Below are 23,138 nucleotides of genomic sequence, written 5' to 3' on the forward strand. Positions count from 1 at the left end.
TGTCAAAATAGCATTTTGCGCGTGTGCGTCGCCCATGCGTTCGCGAGACTAACTAAAATTTCACTTTCACACGTATGCGTCATCGACGCGTACGCGTCACAGCAAAATTTTCCAACTTCAATTTGAGATTTTTATCGAAGACGTTGGGGGTAACGTTGGTTCACCAACGTTCCCACCAACGTTGGACCTCCTTTTTCATAACGTTGCCAGCAACGTTGGTGAGCCAACTTTGGCCACCAACGTTGCTCCCTATCCTCTAGAAACGTTTGAGGTAACATTGGTGAGCCAACTTTGGCCACCAATGTTGCTTTGTCCTCCTTTATCAACGTTTGAGGCAACGTTGGTGAGCCAACTTTGGCCACCAACGTTGCTCCCTTATCCTCTAGCAACCTTTGAGGTAATGTTGGTGAGCCAACTTTGGCCACCAACATTGCCTTATTTGCTTCTTTCTTGTCCTTCCTTTGTTTCTTTTCACCTATCATCAACCAAACAAATGCATCAAAGTCTTGCCATAATCACAAATTGTTGCCTCATTCATAGCATCAAGTAAATCTTGCATAAATCTCATGAAAATGCACATAATTAACCATGTTTGATTGAATCAAGATATGCATGAAATTCTCATCCAAATACTTACTTATTGCTCAAAAAAGTGCATGAAACTAAATGAAAACAAATGAAAAAGGCTTGTGAAACTAGCCTAAGATGCCTAGGCATCAATATATATATAAAATAATTTGTTAACACAAATCTGCATAAATATTTTTCTAAAGCAGCATATTTTCATGCAGCATCAAGCTTGTGTAAATCAAAGCAATTAAAGCAACAATGATGTGCAATAAGCCAAATCATATATATATTAAATCCACTAATGCAAGGGCGGCACTTAAGCCAAATAAACAGCTAGTTGGCCAGAACCATTTGCGGCGTGGGCAAGTGATTGTGGACTAAGCATAATATCATATCCTCATCGATAAAATACAAATTAAAGCTTTAATTTGAGCGTGGACTATTACAGGGTATTTTTGTCTTCACTGCTTTTACAAGCTTTTCTGATCAACCGTGTCTATAATATATGGTTTAATTTGAACAAGACAATCTCGGATGAATAGATTCGGTTTTGGACGGCTTAAAAATTTATTAATTAGCTGTAGGTATAGCCAAATCTGCAAAAGCCATGTTGGATAATACTAACTTTAAATGTGATTTGGAGCAAAGTTCAAAAGTTGTATTTAATTAAGAAAAAAGTATATTTGTACATTAGAATTGTTGTTTCAAGTTTCAACTGTGTACACTTAATAAATAACTATTAATTAGATGAATCAAACTAGAAAACCAACCTTTAATAGTCATCCTAAATTCTGAATATAACTAAATTTTAAATTTTCAATAAAATGGGATCAGAAAAGTAATTTTCATATTAAAATAACAAATGGGAATTAAAAAATATATTTAATATTAATAAATTAACGAATATTAGATATAAAAATTGGTTTCCAATAATTTTTTTGGATTATAGTGTTCACACACTTTTGTTTCTCATTTTCTCCATTTATTATTATTATTATTATTATTATTATTATTATTATTTTAAATAGACATCCATTTAAAGAGTAATTAATACTACATGACTAGTAAATATTATCCTTTTTAATCAGCACTGGACTAGCAATAATTTGCATTTATATTTACAGACTTTTGTACACAAAAAACATATATTTTTTATCTATATTTATCAGAATTTGTACACACACATGAATCAATACAGTTTATACTTATACTTTTCAAAATTTACACATATAAATTAATAAAATTTATTTATTAAAAATAATTTAATATTTATATCAGTTAAGTGATGAACAAAAATATTAAAAATTACTTGTCCCTATGCAAATAACATTATCCCAATTTGCTTTCCACTATCATCCAATAGGACTCTTTTAAGTTTTAACCCAAATCCTAAAGATTCCGCTCGTTGTTCTTATAAATAAGTTGCTTAAGATGTACTATGAGCTACTACACTCACTAATAAGTTTTGACCAGTTTGTGCTACCTGGCTACTTGTTTCTTTCTTGTCACTTTAAAAGAATTTCTTTTCTAAGACCATGGCCATTTCAATTAAGTCAAGACCATTTGTTCTCCTCCTAATTCTTGTGGCATTATTGCTTATAGTGAATTCAGAGGCAAGACATGTCTCTAAGTTGTCTATAATGGGCAATAAGATTAAGAATAAGGTTGCGAAGCGCGAATTGATCAACACCAACAATGTGAGACGACATAGCAAGTTGCAACCAAGAAGGTTAATGCAAGGAAGAGCAAGAATACAGAGAATGTCTCCTGATGGACCAGACACTCAACATCACTAGCTACTCAAATCAAATTGAGAAATTATATTTGAGCAAATGTCTTTTTCGATTTTTTTTTTTGAAAAATAAAACAGTTTTTTGTATATAGTTTAAAAAATTTTAATCAGTCTTTAATATTTAAGTAATTGGTCTAAGCGATACCTGCTGATTTGTTAAGAGTCAATAAGGACGGCTTAAATTAATTATTTGAATAATTAAGAACTAATTAAAATTTTTTAAATTGTTAAAAAACGTTTTGTTTTTTGGACAAATAGTCAAGAATCGAAAATGATATTTACTCGTAGACAATTATCATCTTTATTTTGAATAAGTATCAATTTTTTATGTATTTAGATATAACTACTGAATCTAAATACATAAAACAAGATTTTTTTAAAAAAACAAAAAAATATATTACTTTTGTTTTTGATTAATTGTCTACTTTATTCTGTTTGATATAAAATAAAAAATTAATCTTTCAGTTAATAATTAGCCAACAAATAAATGAGATGAGAGAAAAATATAATGTTTGGTTGTTGCTGTTGAGAGAAACAAAAATTTTAAAGAGAGAGAGTAATGTTGGCTCATTATTAGAAAAAAAGTATTAATTTTCTAACAAAGCAGAATGAAAAAATCAATGTACTTGGACAATTAATTGAAAATAGAAAGAATATAAGATTTTCTATTAAGAGAGCAATTTTTAAGTGGTTTATTTTCTTTATCAAATTTTCTAGTTCAATTATAATGGCTCTCACAAAAAAGTTGTTAAACAACCCTACTATTGTCCGAATATAATTTCTCTATGAAATAGGTAGTAATCGGAGATATTACTGTTTCCACTTTCCACCCGGCAGATCAATCCGAATAAGCTCAATAGAAAATAATAATGTGGGTTTTCTCATGTTGGTATTTTAATCTATTCAAATGTATTAATAAGTTCAAACTTGAATGCTTTGACATGTACTTGTTTTTGGTTTGCTGCAAGGGTAAGCTAGCAAACTGAAATTCAGAGAAAATGAATGGGGGTGATGTATGTGAAGCAATTTTTGCTAATAATTTGTCATCTCATTTTTATTTGCACTGCTTAAGTTTGTTTCAACTCTTCTTTAAATTTATTATATTCTCTTACTGTGTGTGGTGAATAATCATCTATAAAGAGAGATGTCCACTCGAACTTTAGCTTAGACAAATTTAACTTACGTTGTAAATATATGGCTTATGTCTCAATCCTAAGCTTGTTATTTTTTATTGATTTTTTATGCAAATTTGAGACTCATCTGTTAAAAAATTTGACAAGACTACAAATCTATTTAAAAAGCATATTTAGTGAATAATAACTCAAAAATAATAAATTTAAAAAATCTGAATTAACATTAGATACATTTTAGAATTTATAATTTAAATTTTATAAATCATAATTTATTTATATGTCAATCGTTAGCTACATATCATAAACAATTTTTTTTCATCTAAACAAATCAGAAACAACTACATCTACGAGAAAACATCAAGGTACATCTAATATATACAATCTTGACTAACATGGACTATTAATTTTTTGAATTTAATTTTGGGTTTATTATGAGTATTAGATAAAAATCCAAACTAAAAATTATTTATGTTTATAAAAAGAAAATATTTAACAAATCAGCCCAATAAACTTTATAAATTTTTTTCAAGTCTATAACCTGACATTTTTAGTCAATAGACTTTATAAAAAAAATTCAAGTCTAGCATTTTTAATAAATCTAAACATGCTTACTTTTTTTCTACTTTTAAGTTGTTTTACTTCACCTAACAAAAAATTGTTGTAACATATGTTGTTACCCTCTTAAATATGAATATTTGTGTCAGATTCTATACTCCATTTTAAATTCTTTTCTACCACTTTTTTTTTCTTCCAGTAGACTTTACCAACTCTAGAAAGGTTGGTTTTCTTTATCCGCTAAAAGGGAGTTAGTGTATCTATAGTATTTTTCTTTGAGCATATGCACAAATAGCGAATTAGACTTAGTAGTAATTTGCCAAAATTGTTTATCCAACAAGGCTAGGTTTTGGACTCTGAGATCCTTGAATCCCAATCTGCTTTTCTTTTTGAGCCTAGTCATACAATCCTAACTAATCCAAGCCATCTTTCTCTCCATTCCCTTTTGACCCCACCAAAACTGTCTTAGAATACCGTGTATTTCTTCCACTAGAGAATCTGGAAGCTTGAAACATGAAAGCGTATATATTGGAATAGCTTCTCCGACAGCTCTGATTAAGACATATCTTCCACCTGCTGATAACAGATTCTTCTTCTAAGCCTAAACTCTTTTCTAAACTTTATTCTTTATTGCACTGAATGTAGCCCTTTTAGATCTCTGAATAATGAATGGAAGACCTAGATATTTATCTTGGGCTCCCGTACGCTTTATATTAAGTAACTCTGCTAGCTGTTGTTTTCTGCAGAGTGGAGTGTTTTGACTAAAAAAATTGCTGATTTGTGGAGGTTAACTTTCTGCCCGCTAAGCATCTCATATTCATTGAGTAGAGATATGATATTGTTGCATGATTCCTCATTAGCCTTCCTAAATAAGATACAGTTGTCAGCAAAGAGAAGATGATTAACTGTTGGAGACCTTCTGTGAATCTGAATCCCCTAAATAGATTTATTTTGCTCTGCCTTGTGTAATAGATAGGATAATCCTTCCGCACAGAATAGAAATAGATAAAGTGATAAGGGGATCTCCTTGTCGAATACCCCTTGTTGGCTTAAAAAAGCTATAAGGTTGACCTTCTACAAGAACAGAGTAAGAAATAGTAATGACTAATTCTCTGATCCAAGAAATCCATCTAGTTCCAAAACCCATTATCTCCATGATGAACCATAAAAAATTCCACTCAACATTATCATATGCTTTACTCATATCCAATTTAACAGCCATTTCACATTTCAATCCACACCTCTTAGTTTTGAGATAATGCATACATTCATGAGCTATTAGAATATTATCAAAAATTAATCTACCCTTTAAAAACGCACTCTGGTTTGGACTTATTAAATTATTCATAAACTCCTGATGTCTATGTACCAGAATATTGGAAATAATCTTATAAAAGACTGAGGATAAGCTTCCGACCTGTGATATGTCTCTAGCATTCGGGATCTTAGGGATCAAGCAAATCTGTGTACGGTAAAACGCCTTGAGCATTTTACCTCCACCAAAGAAGTTACGAACCACCTTAAAAAATTACCACTCATAATGTCCCAATAAAACTGGAAAAATCGTGCTGTGAAGCTATCCTCACTTGGAGAACTTTGAGGACAAACGCTGAAAGTAGATCTCTTGGTTTCCTCCATACAGATTGGTCTCATTAGCCTCCGGTTTATGAAAGCTGTAACCGGAGGACTGAAATCGCTGAATATGTCACCAGGTTCTAATGGGTCAACGGATGAAAATATTTCCTTGAAATAATTTTTATCCACCAGAGCTCTATGGATCTGAAACCACCTCACCATCGTTCCAAACTAGTCCCCAGATTTTATTTTTCTGGTTTCTAGCTTGGAACTTCTGATGAAAGAACTTTGTGTTGCTATCCCCTTCATTCAGCCACTTGCATCTTGATTTTTTCTTCCAAAAACTTTTTTCTTTTGATAGCTCCTCTTTTAATTTTTTTTCTCTACCTCTAACACCTCTAGCCCACTAAGATAACCCACTATCCTCAACTATTCTAATCAAATATTTAGTTTTTCAATTACCTTCTTAGAGTTGGATTTGTTATGATGTTGCCACTGCACTAGACAGTGCCTACAACACTTTAATTTCTGTGCCAAAATGAACATAGGTGAGCCATTAACTTTCATACTCCAAACTTTCGCTATTAGTGCCCCTATATCCTCCATCTCACACCATCGCTCCTGAAATTTAAATCTTCTTTTGGTAGACCATCATCTTGGAGGATCCAAATCAAGTAAGAGAGGAGCGTGATCTGAACCATTCTCTAATAATCTTCTTACCACCGCATCTAGATAAGTCTCCCTCTAAACCATTCCAGCCATAAAACGATCAAGCCTCTCCCTAATTAACACCTCTCCAGCCCTCCTATTTGACCATATGAATCGTTGTCCTATCATCCCAAGATCAACCAATTAATTATCGTTAATGAAACCATTGAAATTTTTAATAGAGGCATTAGACCTTAAATTCCCTCCCTCATTTTTTCCATAATTTGTAATTGCATTAAAGTCACCCAAAATGATAAAGCTACCTTCAAATTGTTAAAGTCGAGAAGGAAGTTCTTCGAATTGATTGATTTGAGTCAGTTCATTAGTGCTTAAGTAAACTCCAACCAACCCCCAACTCATATTCTTATTCTCATCTTTAACCAAAGCAATTATGAAAAAAGTGTTTTGAAACAGAATGTGTACTTCCACATTCCATGCTAGAGTCATTCCTCCTGATGTTACATTCAGGTCCACTAATATGAAACTTTGATATCTGCATGATCTGACTTTACGTTCCACCATTTGAGATTGGTTTTTAGTTTCACAGAGAAAAACCACTTCAGGAGAGTGGGATTGGCACATTCCTTTAAGATTGTGCACTGTCAGGGGTCTCTCCAAACCCCGACAGTTCCACATTTGGACTCTCATGGTGTATTAGGTGCCACTAAACGGCTGGCACCCTCCACCATCTCTTAATCCGTATCTCCAACAACTCTTCCAGTTAATGATTCTGAAACTATCTCCTGTTCATATTCCGCCCTTCTTTTAGTCTCGGACAGCATTTCTATCCCTCTATGGTTTGATCTAGCCATATATTTTAGCCTTTTATAATTGACGGAGTATTCAGCAGCAGGAGTACTTGACATGCGATTTTTAGTTAGGACCCGTGTTAGCATGCTTCATTTGGAAACTACTTGTTCCTCCCAACTGAATCTTATTCAAGCTTATAACCATAGCATCTTCTATACTCCTATTATTCTCCTTTTTCTCATCACATCTTTCATTCCTAGCAGGACTCTTGAGTCCTTGATCATACCTTTTTTTGTATTTGACATTCAAGTTCAAAAATTCATCTACCAGGCAATTTGGAAGCAGTTTCTTTTTGTAAAGCGGATGACCCGCTTGAAAGCTCTTTTCTCCTTTTCTCCCTTCGTCTTCCTTAGTCTCCACCCTTATACCAATTTGATCAGCTATGATCCATTCTCCTATCTTATCTTCCCTTAACTTATTTTTCTTTATATCCTCCAAAAACATAACACATGTTTTGTGGTCATGGCCTATAGTTGCACAGTATGTACATACCGTCCCTAGCCTTTCATACCGAACCGCCACTCTAATTGGAGATTTGTCATGACCAGCAACCATAAGAGAGTCTTTTACAGCTCGATTTCTATCAATAACCATCCTTGCTTTGATGATACGCGTCTCTTTCCCTTTAACATCAAACCGTCCCACATCCATCACCTTATCAATCCCTTCACCAAGCATTTCAAGCAACCTCTAGTGTCTTAAAGGTTTTAGGAACCCCCAAAAATTGGACCCATATTGGTATCGCATTGATTAGTTGTTCTCCAATGCACACCCCCTCTTTCCAACGCTGGACATGGAGAGCATAATCCTTGAAAAGCCATGGAGAGCCTCTCTCAATTCTCATAACAACCCACTCGTTATCGAAGAAGAATTGGAATTGATTATGGTCAATCTCCTTTACTCAAAACTCTACTGGTCTCCCCCAAATTGCTTTAAGCGCCCCATCCATGGTTCCGATTGAAAAGGATTTATCAGCAAAAAGTCTTCCAACCAGACTATTAATGCAGTTGTGAATAGCTCCCTTTATATCCTCCTCTGACAATTGTATTACATCATCCATCTCTTCATTACTAAAAAAATGGAGCCAATTAAATTCTCTCCACTTTTTGCCATCATTCAGAGAGGTAATGCCAAGAGAAAATAATAGAGAAGAACCTGTATGTATAGTTATCAAACCCAGAGTGGATCGGCCAGTTCAATAAAAAATTGGTGAACCAAATCTTAAACTGATCCAAATGACTCTTCTAACCATTTCTGTAATTGACCCACAGAAAACTGGTTTGACTCGTTTTAAACCGGTCAATTTTGGAACCGGACATATTTGACCAGCGGGTCATTATCCTCAAAAATTAACATTATTGAGTCCGAACTTAGGGCCTTTGACATAAAGGTGTGTTGATCTTTCAATGGAGCAATTTGACCTTTAATATTATTTGGGTAAATAATTATATATATTATAAAAGCAACGCCAAGCACTTATTAAGTTATTATACTAAAGACTAATAATTATATATATTATACTAAAAGTAATTATATTTAAATTAAAGCAATACAACTTAAAAAATATAAAATATTATTTTTATTCTTCCATATTTGTTTATTTTATAGTTAACTTTAATATACTAACAATATAAAATATTTTACATAATTAACAATTACCTCTGTTTTTCTAAATAACTATTTATGTTGTTAATATAAAAAATAATTATTTTTGCTGACATAGTGTTACATAATTAAATATAATACATCAAAATTTTAATTTTATTATAATTGTATATATTTATTTAATTATTACCGGGTCAAACAGTTCGACTAGTGATCCAGTAGTTGAACAATTAACCCAATGATCCAGTAATTTTGCCGGGTCGATTGCCGGTTCGATTTTGATAACTATGCCTAATAAAATTGTAATATGTGTAGAAAATGTTGATCTTGACAGGACAAAAACTCTGTTTAGTTAAAAATCCTAGTAGAACATATTGACTCTTGATGGTCTTATTACTAACATTTAAAATGTCTTGTTTTTATCTTAAACATTATATATTGTCCTATTTTAGTCTTTTAGTTAAAATTAAAAAAATTTTCTTTCAAAAATATCATTTCTTCCGGACTTTCTTTTAGATGGCAGTAAAAATTATATTTATTGTTATCACGGTGATTATTATAGTGATTTCAAAATATCAATAAAGAAAAAAGTTTAAACTTCAATAAAAAAAACTAAAATAAAATGAAATAAAAGTAAAATATTTTAAATGTTGACGAAATAAGAACTTAAATGTTAAAGAATAATTCAATACTTTACTCTATAATTAGTTATAAGGCCCACGACAAGCGTCTAGCATGGATTTGTCATATGCCTTATATATATAGATGACCCTTCTTAAGATTTAATGTTCACTATTTTGTTAATAGCATTTAGCAAATTGAAGTTTAGTATGGAACCATTCTTCTGCCATTGTTTCCTGCAATTGAACAACCTACAAAAACAATATTAGACTCCGATTGCTAATTCCAATCACTGTACACACACATTCCAATCACTGCACACACACATATTTTATGACTTTCTTGTCTGTCTGTGTTTATGTCGGATATATACACAAACCAAGCCTAATAGTGACTACAGAAATTAACCTGAGAAACAGTTCTCTGTTCTTTCTGTTTTTCATTTTCCAAAATCATAAGCATCCTTGCGGCGAAGGCTATGAAGCTAGTAGATCTTCCTTTCAGAATGTTGAAAGAGTCAACCAAATTAAATGAATTAAAACTGCATACACCAATTGGATTATTCAAAGCCATAAATTAATCTCAAAAGGATCACTATAAATCAAATGGTGAATCCTCAATGGGTTTGATAATCAATCTCTTTTGTAACAAGCTGCTCTCACAGATATTATTAAATTGGGGCCTCGACCTAATTCTAAATAACACAACAAAGCAGCCATAACCGCTGCCAACATTACAAATGTCCTGAAATTGCAAAATTTCAACATGCCAAACTATTTAAATTATTGCTTGGCGAATTTGATTCCCTTCTCAATAGATGCCAAGAGCTCAGGCTTAAGGTTTTCAAGGCCTTGTTTCTCATAATCTGAAAGAGCCCCCAATCCCAGAACTTCCTCCACACCATTCTTTCCGAGTCTCACCTGCAAGATATTTCCACATTTTTATCAGTGCCAGGAAACTGAGAAATTACCATGATCACTGTTTCTACAGAAAATAGATTCATAAACCAGATGGCGATTCATGGCTAAATAACAAGGTATTTAATGCATGTGGTGCAGTATAATTTGAAATACGGAATATAAGTGAATGAGCAACAAAGCATTGACCTTTGAAGCGAAGAAAGGAAGTTCAGTGACATTAGATTGCACAAATGAGCACTCAACAACATCTGGGACACCATTGAGGCCCTTGAGACAAGCGTCGGCAAAGAGGGCTCCGGCATAGCTGTAGCAGTCATAATTTTTGGCTTATATTATCTGTGTTAAGATCAAGAATAGTTTCCACATATACACAATAATAAAACCCACACTTACGCCATTGACAAAGTTGCAGAACCCTTTCCTGCCTTGGCTTCAACAACTTCCGTTCCACCATCTTGTGTTCTCTTCGTAAGAGCTACTATGACATCATGATCCAAATTGGCTTTCGGTGTTGCCTACAGTAGTGAAGGATGGTTTTAAAAGGTCAGTAAATGCACACTAAGCTAATCACAGGAAGATAAAAGTTGAAGAACAACAAGGTACTTGAGAAAATAATGGCAGAATAGTGATGCCTGCATGGCCACCTACAACCGGCACATTGACCCCTGCATGCATATGAAAAAGAAGCCATAAGTTGTTATGTAAAATAAAAGTAAGACATTAGTGTAATTATGAGTTTCCCACACTCAACATACCAGCAACCGGAACATTGGCCTTTCCAGCATAGAAAGTTTTTGCCCTAACAACATCAAGGGTGGTGACCCCAAACAACCTCTTCTCATCATATGTTCCTGCCTTCTTGAAAACCTCGGCAGCAATGGGAACAGTGGAGTTCACAGGATTGCTAATCATGTTAACAAGGGCCTGATTGATCAAATAAGTTTTTAAAAAAAAAATCAGTATAAAAAAATCTAAACTGACCATAAAAGGGTATATCCTAAAGTGCATTAGCACAGGGCATAACAAATTTCCTCCAAACATACATTTAATGTGTAAAAATACTTGGTATGCAATGCATTTGATTTGATGAATAGTATACTCCGACCGTTGGTCTCCAAATTACCAAATTAGTGCAAAATCTTATATTTTAGATTCACATACACACATACAACTATAAGCCATCAAATCCAATAGAATTATTAACCACTCGGATTCACCAGAATATTTTGTTTTGAATGAAAATGATATAGAAAAAGTCAAAAACCAAACTTCAAGTGCAGCTCATAGAATATAACACATTTCTGATTTCGTTCACCGAAGCATATAACATATTTTTCCTGGCCGAATACAAGTATACAACACTGACAACCACCTAAAAACAAAATATAAAAGCAACTAAAGGAAAGATATACTCACCTTGGGGCAGTACTTGGAAATAGCAGTGCACAGAGACTTGACAATGCCGGCATTAATGTTGAAGAGATCATCGCGAGTCATTCCAGGCTTCCTGGGAACACCAGCTGGGATTATAACGACGTCAGCTCCCTCCAAAGCTTTTCCAAGCTCTCCTTCACCTTGATATCCAGCGACCTACACTCACAATTCACAAATAACTCAATCAATTCGCTCCAAAAAACCAGATCTGGTGTTGACGTGGCTAGGTTGTTTGTACCTCAGATCTGGTGTTGACGTGGCTGACATCAGCGGCGACGCCGGGGGTGCCGGCGATATCGTAAAGGGAGAGGCTAGAAACGAGTGGGTTGAGCTTCATGAGGAGGGATAGGGGCTGGCCGATGCCACCGGCGGCCCCGAGAACAACGACCTTGCGCTCGGGGGTCGACTCGGAGGAGTAGCCACGGCGAGCAAGCTGAGAGGAGCCGCGGGACACGGCTGACTGGAGGGATCTGAGCATCGAAGGCTTAATCATTCTGCTTCTGCGGCGGCTTCCCCGAGAAAACGAGAGAAAAGGGTTTGAAGGAAAATGAAGAAGGGATTGAGAGTAATGCGATAGACTGACCGCCTTCCAATTTATAATAATGTAGGATTCTCAAGAAAAGTTTCCAATAAATATTTTGTTCCATATATGTGGCTCAACTTTTAAGAAATTTTTTTCAATTTAATAAAAATATGCATGTGGTTCATGCCTAGTTGTAAGAACGGGACTGAACCGGCTAATCTGATCGAAAAATTGATGAATTGGTTGTTTGGCTAGTCGGGTTGATTAATCTGATTAGATAAGATAAAAAATCAGAGCAAATCATGTTAAACCAATCGATTTTGATGAAAACTAATAAATTAACAGTTTTGTGTAATCCAATCGGTTTAAAAATCTTTTTTTTTCTTTTACCAAAACGATGTCGTTTTGGTCTTTTAAAAAAAAACACTCAAACTCTATTTACTCTAATGTCTTAAACAACACCCTAGTCTCAGTACCCCCCTCCAGCCCTTCTCGAAGGCTCTCTTCCTCACCTCACCATCGGTCGTCTTTCTCTTTGGATGCAATTTTGAGTTTTTTTTTGTATTTTTATTATTTCAGGTGAAATTCGAATCAATTTGGCAGAGTTTTGAACAAAAAGGCGAAGTTTTGAAGTTGTCCCCTTGGGCACTAAATGCTAGCTTGGCGTTTAGCGCCAGCAACCAGCGAACTCAGAAGGCATTCTGCCCCCCTTTGGGCGCTAAACGCCGACAATCAATCCGAATCCAACCTCTTCAGAGGAGCATCTTTAGTGGATTTAGCTTTTTAAGTATTATCTTATCTTTTATTTTGTAATTTTTATTTACAAATAAAATCTTTTAGGTTTAGAATTTATTATTTTATTTTAGTTTCAAATCAAATTAGGTTAGATATAAAAGGGAAAAAATACACCCTTTAGGAGATCTTCTCACTTCCGCACTTTCATACTTTTTAGAACCCTTGTTTTCTCTATAAATCATGAGCCACTAAACCTTCTCGATTAAGGTTAGGAGCTCTGTTTATTTCTATGGATTAAGACTATTGCTTTTCTATTTTAATTAATGTATTGATTCAGTTTCAATGATTGCTTTCGTTCTTCATCTTATGAATTTGAGTAGAACGACAGTATAACCCTTATTCTATATGTGTTCTTGTGATTCTCGACAGAGCTATCTCGCTTGAACAACAGCTTGAAAGCAAATTCCTCCTAAATTGCTAATTACTTGAACTATTCAGGATATGTGACATATAATCCTCTTAGCTTTGGGTAATTAGAATTTATGTGGCCATAAACTAGATTTAAACTTAACCCTCTAATCTATGATCAAGTGACCAAAATATTAGCGGTTAATTTAGGTTAGAGGAGTCTAAATCACTATTAGGATTTAGTCAATTACAGTTTGCTATGAAATGAATCTTGCATGATTAAAATAGTTGGTAAGAAAACTTAATCCGGATGAATAAACAACTCCGAAACCTTAATTGTTTTCTCTCATAGATTTTACACCAAACCTTTTATTTGCTCTCTTTTTCTCTGAATTACTGTTTTATGTGTTTCATAACCCTCAAACACAACTTTCTACTTGCCTGACTAAGTGAGTCATTCGACCATTATTGCTCAGTCTATCAATCCTCGTAGAATCAACCCTCACTCACCTGAGGTATTACTTAGTACGACTCGGTACACTTGCTAGTTAGTTTGTGGATATAGAAAATCCGCACCAATGTCAAGAGGCTTTAACTTTCCATTATAAACCTTGAAGTCAACACACATATGCTTAACATAAAGGCTATCATTAGCACCAATGACTTTAGTCTTTCCTTCATCAGTCCAATGGAGAAGACTTTAATGCACAGTCGAAGGTACAACTCCCACGCTGAAAACCCAGTTGTGGCCAAGCAAAGCATAATAACTGGCTCTTGAAGGGACCACGACCACCACAAACACATTCTTCCTTATCAATGCCCCAACCTTAACCATAAGGGTGACTAAACCTTTAGCTAGCGTCAAGACCCCCTTATAGACTATCACTGAAATATTTGTCTGCATAAGGTCATCGACATGTTTTTCAACCATAAGCAACATTCTTTCTAGAAGTAGACTAATGGCAGCACCACCATCAACCAGCACCTTATTAACAAGAAAGCCACTCATCGTAGCTTTGATATGTAGTGGTTGAAGATGTGCCTTTTGCTTTTCAGTCGATTTATTGAAATACCCTACATCTTCATCCTCAAAAATAAAAGCACAGGCTTCTTCATCTCCTGAGTTAGCCTTATAAACCACATTAAGACTGCCTTTATGACAACTCACAAACTCAGCATGTATAATGAAAATAGTGCCAACCATCTCCTCATCCCCTTCCTCAAAATAATCTTCAACGAGGTCAGGATCAGTACTAGTATTTACATTTGATTTAGCAGGTGAGGCATCGATGGCTTTGCCCTTTCTTTCAGCTACTATAGGCTCTTTACATTTCGCAAATGAATTGCCATCAATTGTAAAAACCACCTGATCTAAAACATAGGGTTTGGCCCCCTTGTCAATAGATGTTGAAGCAACATTAAGTTGCACTCGATGAAATTGTTGACCACCTAGATTTTCCTCGATTCTTCCTCGAGGATATGGATTACAACCTCAACTTCGACCTCGCCCATGATGGCCCTTTTGAGATTTTTGTAGCTGATACTCTCTAAATTCTAGATCCCTAAATTTTTGACAATTTTTAATCCACATAACTCCAATGGCTTGGGATCAACGAAAAGAAGGAGAATAATTATCCTGAGGGTTTTAAGAAGATTAACCTTCAAGACATTGAGTAGGATGTTTCTGTCAAGCCTGCTCTTCTTTATGAGTGAGCTCTTTCTTTCTCGAAGATAGTTGTCACTTCAGCATCAAAGATGATATTGCGTCTTGGGAAAAATGAGACATCTCTGCCTTTCAGCTTTTGATGCATTAAGAGATCCAAAAATCCTTCTCCAACACTAGGGTATACTTGTCAGATATTAGCTTCGAAATCAGAAGTGTCGAACTCAAGAGAGGTGAAACCAGCCATGTTAACTCCCAAGAATTGGGTTTCAACAAAACTTGCATTCATCTCAAAGGGACCAGTGTCGACCTTCATGTCTTTTTTGCCTTCATCAAATTTCAATATGCCTTCTATAATAGCCTCTTAAATTAAGGTCCCTGAAAACGAACACAATTGTTAGTCGAATGACTAGTTGCTTGATGAAATTTGCAATAAAGTTTTCCTTTAAGTTCTTTAATAGAAGGCAAAATTTGTCCTTTAGGTAAAACCAATTGCTTATCTTTTAGCAGCACATCAAATATTTGTTCCAATTTTGTAATATCGAAACTGTATTTTTTAGGGTTAAGTACTTTTTTCGTCCCTAAGGTTTGAAGTCAAAATCAAAATCGTTCCCGACCTTTTTTTCTTATTAAAATCATACTTAACATTACAAAACGTTATAAAATAATCCTTTTTTAATTTTTGGACTAAATTGCCCCTGGTAAAAAAAATTAAAAAGCCCCCCTTCCCTTCACCATCATCCCAACCCACCCCTTTTTGGCTTTTTGCCGTAACTCACCCACACGAAGAAAACAAAAAACAAAAGGAGAATAGGGAACACGAGGGAGAGAAAGAGAGAAAAGAAGGAGGGATGACGATGCCGACGTAGATAAGGAGAGCTCGCTGGTGTAGGTGTAGCGCTAGCCTTCGTTCAGCCTCTTCGCAATGTTGCGCCTCCAGTCTTCCTTCTCCTCATGCCGCATCGTGCCTCCTCGCAACACCAACTTGTGTTCTTCCTCCTTGCAGCATCATGCGTTCGTTCTACCTCCTGTAGTGTCACCCCTCCATTCTTCCTCCTTGTCGTGCTGCACTTCCTTTCTACCTCCATTCTGCTAGTTTTCTCTTTCGTTAAATTTCTGGTTTATTTGAAAAAAAAATTGGTTTGTTTTTTGAAAAAAATTTGTTGCAGTTGGTTCTGTTGTTACTGAATTCGTGTTGTTATTTCATTGTAATTACTAATTTGTAATCATATCTTTTCTATTGTTGCTGATTTTGGATGTGAAACTGTGGTTGATGATTGTTGAATTATTGTTTAATATGAAACTTCTGTTGATTTATTGTGGTTGTTGTTGTTGCTGAATTGTTGCTAGTGAGTTTTTTAAGTATAAAAAAGAGAGAGGGTTCAGGTAGAAAGAAAATGGTTGGGGCTAGTGGGTGGGTGGGTGGATGGTAGTGATTTGGGCAGAGTTAAGATTATGCTTGGGATTGTTTTGTTGCAATAAGAGAAGAAAGGGTCAAGGCAGTGGTGTGATGAAAGTGGAAGGAGTGTTGAGGGTATGGAGTAAATGGCAGAGGCAGAAAATGGAAGGAGGAGACATTATGATTTCGATTTTCTTCCCCTACTGTCTTTCTCTCTTTTTCGTTCTTTCTTTTTTTCTTTTTTTTTTTAATTTTTGAAGAACATATACATGAGTTCTTCCTTTTTAATTTTTTAATTTATGTTGTTGCTAATTTTGTGATTGATGCTGTTGTTTGATTGTTGATTTATTTTGTGATTGTTGCTGTTGCTGAATTGTTGATTTATTTTGTGGTTAGGGGTTAGTGATGAGGAAGAGTAAGAGTTTGGAAGAAAGAGAGAGAGAAAGAGGCTCGGTAATGATGATGAAGGGGTTGGGGGTTAGTGGTGAGGGGAAGTTTTTTTAAGGGCAAAATCGTCTGAAAAATATTGTTTATGGATAAAATGACTATTTTATAACGTTTTGTACCGTTGAGGATGATTTTAATAAGAAAAAAGGATTGGGAACGATTTTGATTTTGACATAAGACCTTAGGGACGAAAAAAGTACTTAACCCTGTTTTTTACTACTCTTATAGTTGACTCGCTAGGTTTATCAACGGACAAATATAAGGTGGACCTTTTTCAATTCAACCATATCGACCTCAATAAATTCTTATTAAGGATCTTCACTTGAAGACTCCATTTTGACATTCGAGTCATGCTTGTAATTTTTATATTTATTTTTTTAATTATTTTTTCTCTTTCTTAAACAACTTGACTTGCCTAACTCTTTCAACTAATTGGGTTAAGTTAGGAATATGCGAATTCACTAACTTTCAACGCATGTTAAAGCCCAAACCCATAATATTCATTTTAACAATCTTGCTTTCAGAAATCAATACATAACATCGATTGTAAGCATTTTTTAATCGAATCACGTAATCATCTATCGATTCATCATCTTTTCATTTTAATGCAAACAAGACTGTCTATGTTACCTTCAACTCTCCATTATAAAATTGGTTATAAAAAGTATTTTTTAATTGTGCCCATGTCAAAATCAAATCGGGTCTCAAATTTGAAAACTAAGTAAAAATCATTTTTTGTCAAATAAGAAGAAAAAAAAATTCATTTTCAAATGTGCATTGTTTGCTAAATTTTCTAGTTCTACCATATATCAAGCAATATGCTCAAAAGTTTATACATACGTCTCGACATTGGGCAAGCGGTAAACCACCACGAACCTTACCAGGTCAAAGCTCAAACAATTTTATTTCCAAATTCATAATAAATCATCCATTCATAATAATTCAAAATCATTCATTAAAGTCAGATTCATCATATACATATCACATTACACACTTTTCATTTTTCTAACTCATTATGTCTCAAGCCTTCTTCACTTCCAAGTTACCTCACCTTCCTAGTTCAATTTCCTTCACTATCATTACACTCAAATCTAGGGTCTTAGAGAGTAGAAATAGAGGTTTAGAAGTTCAAAATCATGTTTAAAATCCCAAAATACATGTTGCTGAAAAATAGAGTGTTTGCGTGCGCACACTTGTACAAACTTTTAAAGGTATGAGTATGCACCAGGGTGGGCGGACGCAATCAACAGCAAGCATGTCTATGTGTGTGCGTACACACCATAGTGTGCGTACGCACACTTGCTGAAAACCACAGGGTGTGCATGCGCACACCACTTGTGCGTACACACAAGGCAAAACACAGCTCTTATTTAGTGCGTGCGTACGCACACAAACCAGAAGTTCTGGTTTTGCTGTAACTTAAGAAAATCCAGTTTTTGTACCTAATTTCGGACGTCCATAACTTCCTCTACAAAATTTTGTTTTCCACAAAATTTATACCATTTTAAAGCTCTTAAGACCCTCTTTAATTTGAAACAAATTTCATTCCAATCCAAAATTTGAGACTCCAGTTATGGACCGCCAAAATTTGTTAAAATCAAGTTTTTTCACAAAAATTCACAAGAATTTCTAAACCTCAATTTTCAAAACATTTCAATTCCAACCCTTTTAAAACTTACCAAACCAAGTCCTAACATTACTCAATACACCAATTGCGCCAATTTTGCAAATATGGTCACTTCCACACAATAATTCCTCCCCAATAATAATATAATTCATACCAATAAATCACTGATAAATCCCAATTTTGTGGTTTATTTTGTGCTTAATTTGGAGGATTTTATCAACTTTTTTCATATTTATTCAATGAAATAGTGTGGTTTTGTAATTCTCCCTTAATTTGTGCTTAAGTGTAAAAACATACTTTTTAGGCCTTTAATTTGCTAGTTTTAATTCGCCTTTGATTCTACTAGATGCCTTGATGTGTTTGTTAGTGAATTCAGGTTGAAAAGGCTAGGAATGGATCAAAGGAGTGAAGAGAAAAGCATGCAAAGTGGAGAACTCATGGAAAAATAAGGATTTGGAGTGCATTCATCAACGCGCGTGCATGGAGATGAAGTCGCATGGCGACGCGTACGTGTAACATGATGCGTACGCGTGGGAAGTAAAATGCCAGAGACTATTTCATGTAGAATTCAAGTGAAAACGCTGGGGGCGATTTCTGAGCTTCCCAGGCCCAAATCCAACTGATTCCAGAGATTATTTCATGCAGAATTCAAGATGGGTCAAAGGGGGGAGCACTTAGATTAGTTATGATGAGCCTTTAGTTAGTTTTCTAGAAAGAGAAGCTCCTCTTCTCTCTAGAATAAGGTTAGGATTAGGTAAAATTCTCTTAAATATAGGTTTAATTTCTTGTTTTTATCTTGTTTTCTTTACAATTTCTTATTCTATTATCTTGATTCCCTTAGTTCCCCTAGTTAATCTCTCTTTTCATGCCTCTTTTATGTTGTTGCACTCTTGTTGGATTTGGCTTTCCTTTTAATGTAATTGATGTTTTACGTTCCTTTATTATCCAATTGAGTTGTTAATCTTACTTTTCTTGTATTGGGTAGTGGTAGATTTTATTATTCCTTGTAATTTATGATGCTTTCCTTTTATGCCTTCCAACTGTTTGACAAAATGCTTGGAAGGATGTTAGAGTAGATTTTTGTGTTCTTGGCTTGGGATGGTAACTTAAGTGAACTTGAGTTGCTAATTTCCAAGTAGTTGATGATTGGTATTCATTGACTCAAGCTTCTATTAAGTTAATTAGTGAGGTGGCTAGGACTTATGGACTAGGATTAATGTAGCTCATTTGACTTTCCTTCACTTGTTGGAGGATGACTTAATGGGATTGATCCTTGCAATTATCATATTGTGGTTAGTGACAAGGATAAAGATCCTTAACCATCAACCCTTGCCAAGACCTTTTTATCATTCGAGTTCCTTTACTTTCTTGTCATTTATGTTTCTTGTCCCTTATCACAAAACCCCAAAATATACATCCCATAACCAATAACATGAACACTTCCCTGCAATTCCTTGAGAGACGACCCGAGGTTTAAATACTTTGGTTATTTTTAATGGGGTTTGTACTTGTGACAAACAAATTAAATTCTGATTGAGGATTGTTGTTAGTTTAGAACTATACTTGCAAACGAGATTTCATTTGAGAAATTCTATACCGACAATTTTCCTCCATCAAATTTTTGGCGTCGTTGCTGGGTGGTGCACAAAATTTTAATCCTAATATCAAAATCAAGATTTCTTATGATTTCGTACCACTAACCAGCAAGTGCACTGGGTCGTCCAAGTAATACCTTACGTGAGTAAGGGTCGATCCCACAGAGATTATTGGTTTGAAGCAAGCTATGTTTATTTTATTATTCTTAGTTAGGATATCAATTATAATTATCAGTTTGACTTATTAGAAAAATAAAAGAGTGCGAAATAATTACTTGTTAGTGATGGAGAATATGTTGGAGTTTTGGAGATGCGTTGTCTTCTGAATTCCTGTAATGTAATATTCAACTCAATAGCGAAATGCAAAGTTCCTTCCATGGCAAGCTCTATATAGGGTGTCGCCGTTGTCAATGGCTACTTCCCATCCTCTCAGTGAAAATGGTCCAAATGCTCTGTCACAGCACGACTAATCAGCTGTTGGTTCTCGATCATGTCGGAATAGAATCCATTGATTCTTTTGCGTTTGTCATCACGCCCAACACTCGCGAGTTTGAAGCTCGTCATAGTCATCCAATCCCAGAATCCTACTCAGAATACCACAGACAAGGTTTAGACTTTCCGAATTCTCATGAATGCCGCCATCAATCTGGCTTATACCACGAAGATTCTGGTTAAGGAATCTAAGAGATACTCATTCAATCTGATGTAGAACGGAGGTGGTTGTCAGGCACACATTCATGGATTGAGGAAGGTGATGAATGTCACAGATCACCACCTTCTCCATAATTAAGCACGAATGAACATCTTAGATAGGAACACGCATGTTTGAATGGAAAAACATAAACAATTGCATTAATTCATCAAGACGCTGCAGAGCTCCTCACCCCCAACAATGGAGTTTAGAGACTCATGCTGTCAAAGTGTATATAATTCAGATCTAAAAATGTCATGAGATACCAAATAAGTCTCTAAAAGTTGTTTAAATACTAAACTAGTAACCTAGGTTTACAGAGAATGAGTAAACTAAGATAATTAGTGCAGAGATCCACTTTTGGGGCCCACTTGGTGTGTGCTGGGGCTGAGACTTAAGCCTCTCATGTGCTTGGGCTGTTTCTGGAGTTGAACGCCAGGTTGTAACGTGTTTTGGGCGTTGAACTCCAACTTGTAACCTGTTTCTGGCGCTGGATGCCAGACTGCAACATGGAACTGGCATTGAATGCCAGTTTACGTCATCTATCTTCGCGCAAAGTATGGACTATTATATATTGCTGGAAAGCCCTGGATGTCTAATTTCCAATCCAATTAAGAGCACATCAATTGGACTCCTATAGCTCCAAAAAATCTATTCCGAGTGCAGGGAGGTCAGGATCCAACAGCATCAGCAGTCCTTTTTCAGCCTAACTCAGATTTTTGCTCAGCTCCCTCAATTTCAGCCAGAAAATACCTGAAATCACAGAAAAACACACAAACTCATAGTAAAGTCCAGAAATATGATTTTTGCTTAAAAACTAATAAAATTCTATTAAAAACTAATAAAAACATGTTAAAATCTATATGAAATTACCCCCAAAAAGCGTATAAAATATCCGTTCATCACAACACCAAACTTAAAATGTTGCTTGTCCCCAAGAAACTAGATAAATAAAAGAGGATAAAAAGAAATCAAGAAGCAATAATATATCAGAGTTTTAAGTGAAACTCAGATTCTAATTAGATGAGAGGGGCTAGTAGCTTTTTGCTTCCAAACAGTTTTGGCATCTCATTTTATCCTTTGAAATTCAGAATGATTGGCATCCATAGGAACTCAGAATTCAGATAGTATTATTGATTCTCCTAGTTTAGTATGTTGATTCTTAAACACAGTTACTTTATGAGTCTTGGCCGTGGCCCTAAGCACTTTGTTTTCCAGTATTACCACCGGATACATAAATGCCACAGACACATAACTGGGTGAACCTTTTCAGATTGTGACTTAGTTTTGCTCATGTCCCCAATTAGAGGTGTCAAGAGTTCTTAAGCACACTCTTTTTCTTTGGATCACGACTTTAACCACTCAGTCTCAAGCTTTTCACTTGGACCTGCATGCCACAAGCACATGGTTAGGGACAGCTTGATTTAGCCGCTTAGGCCTGGATTTATTTCCTTGGGCCCTCCTATCCATTGATGCTCAAAGCCTTGGATCTTTTTCACCCTTGCCTTTTGGTTTAAAGGGCTATTGGCTTTTTCTGCTTGCTTTTTTTTCGCAAATTTTTTTTTTCACTGCTTTTTCTTGCTTCAAGAATCAATTTCATGATTTTTCAGATCAGCAATAATATTTCTCTTGTTCATCATTCTTTCAGGAGCCAACAATTTTAACATTCATGAAATTCAATATCAAAAATATGCACTGTTCAAGCATTCATTCAGAAGACAAAAAGTATTGCCACCACATATAAATAATTAGAATTTTCCTTATTAAGAACTCGAAATTAAATTGCCTCTTTATTCTAAAAATCTACTATTTTATTCATGTTTGATGATGATGAGAAAAATAATTTATAGCTTAATTGGAAATAAAATCAAAATAGAGATACTAATTACTACTACTAATTTATAACTTCTAAGGTAAATTCCTAATAAGAACAGTTATCACAGAGTTAAGGCAGAGATTAGGACTCAACAACCTTTATTTTGGGAAGTGGATGCTCCTCAAGTCTGTGGGGTGCTTGGTCCTTCAAGAGATAATGTCTGACGCTTCAGTTCCTTCAAGTCACATCCTTGCTTTTCCTGTTCCCTTAGGTGCCATGATCTTGATGAGTTTTAGCTCAATGATCATGGCGAATCACACCAAACTTAGAGGTTTGCTTGTCCTCAAGCAAAAGAAAGGAAATGAGAGGAATAGTAGGAGAGGCAAATTTGAAATTCAAAAGATATGATGAGTTGAAAAAGATATGAGAAGAATTTAAAAAGATTTGAAAAGAATTCAAAAAGATAGATGAGTTTTGAAAAAGGTTTGAAAAGAAACTAAAGAAAAATCAA

At 34.9% G+C, this 23,138-nt stretch overlaps 1 protein-coding gene and 1 pseudogene across 1 annotated transcript; both read right to left on the bottom strand.

Annotated features, from left to right (window-relative positions):
• Nucleotides 1–9,928: 9,928 nt before the first annotated feature.
• LOC112790043 (malate dehydrogenase, mitochondrial) lies at nt 9,929–12,495 on the bottom strand. Its single transcript, XM_025832259.3, has 7 exons — nt 11,962–12,495; nt 11,706–11,879; nt 11,045–11,213; nt 10,893–10,954; nt 10,683–10,804; nt 10,476–10,593; nt 9,929–10,289 (listed from the first exon to the last, which is right to left on the bottom strand). Exons 1-7 carry the CDS (start codon nt 12,214–12,216, stop codon nt 10,152–10,154), a joined length of 1,038 nt encoding a protein of 345 aa, XP_025688044.1. The 5' UTR covers nt 12,217–12,495; the 3' UTR covers nt 9,929–10,151.
• A 1,594-nt stretch (nt 12,496–14,089) lies between these two features.
• The window catches only part of LOC140183355 (uncharacterized), a 177,511-nt pseudogene continuing 168,462 nt past the window's right edge, over nt 14,090–23,138 (bottom strand).

This window comes from Arachis hypogaea, chromosome 3 (genome assembly GCF_003086295.3).
Source record: "Arachis hypogaea cultivar Tifrunner chromosome 3, arahy.Tifrunner.gnm2.J5K5, whole genome shotgun sequence".
Lineage (NCBI taxonomy): Eukaryota > Viridiplantae > Streptophyta > Magnoliopsida > Fabales > Fabaceae > Arachis > Arachis hypogaea.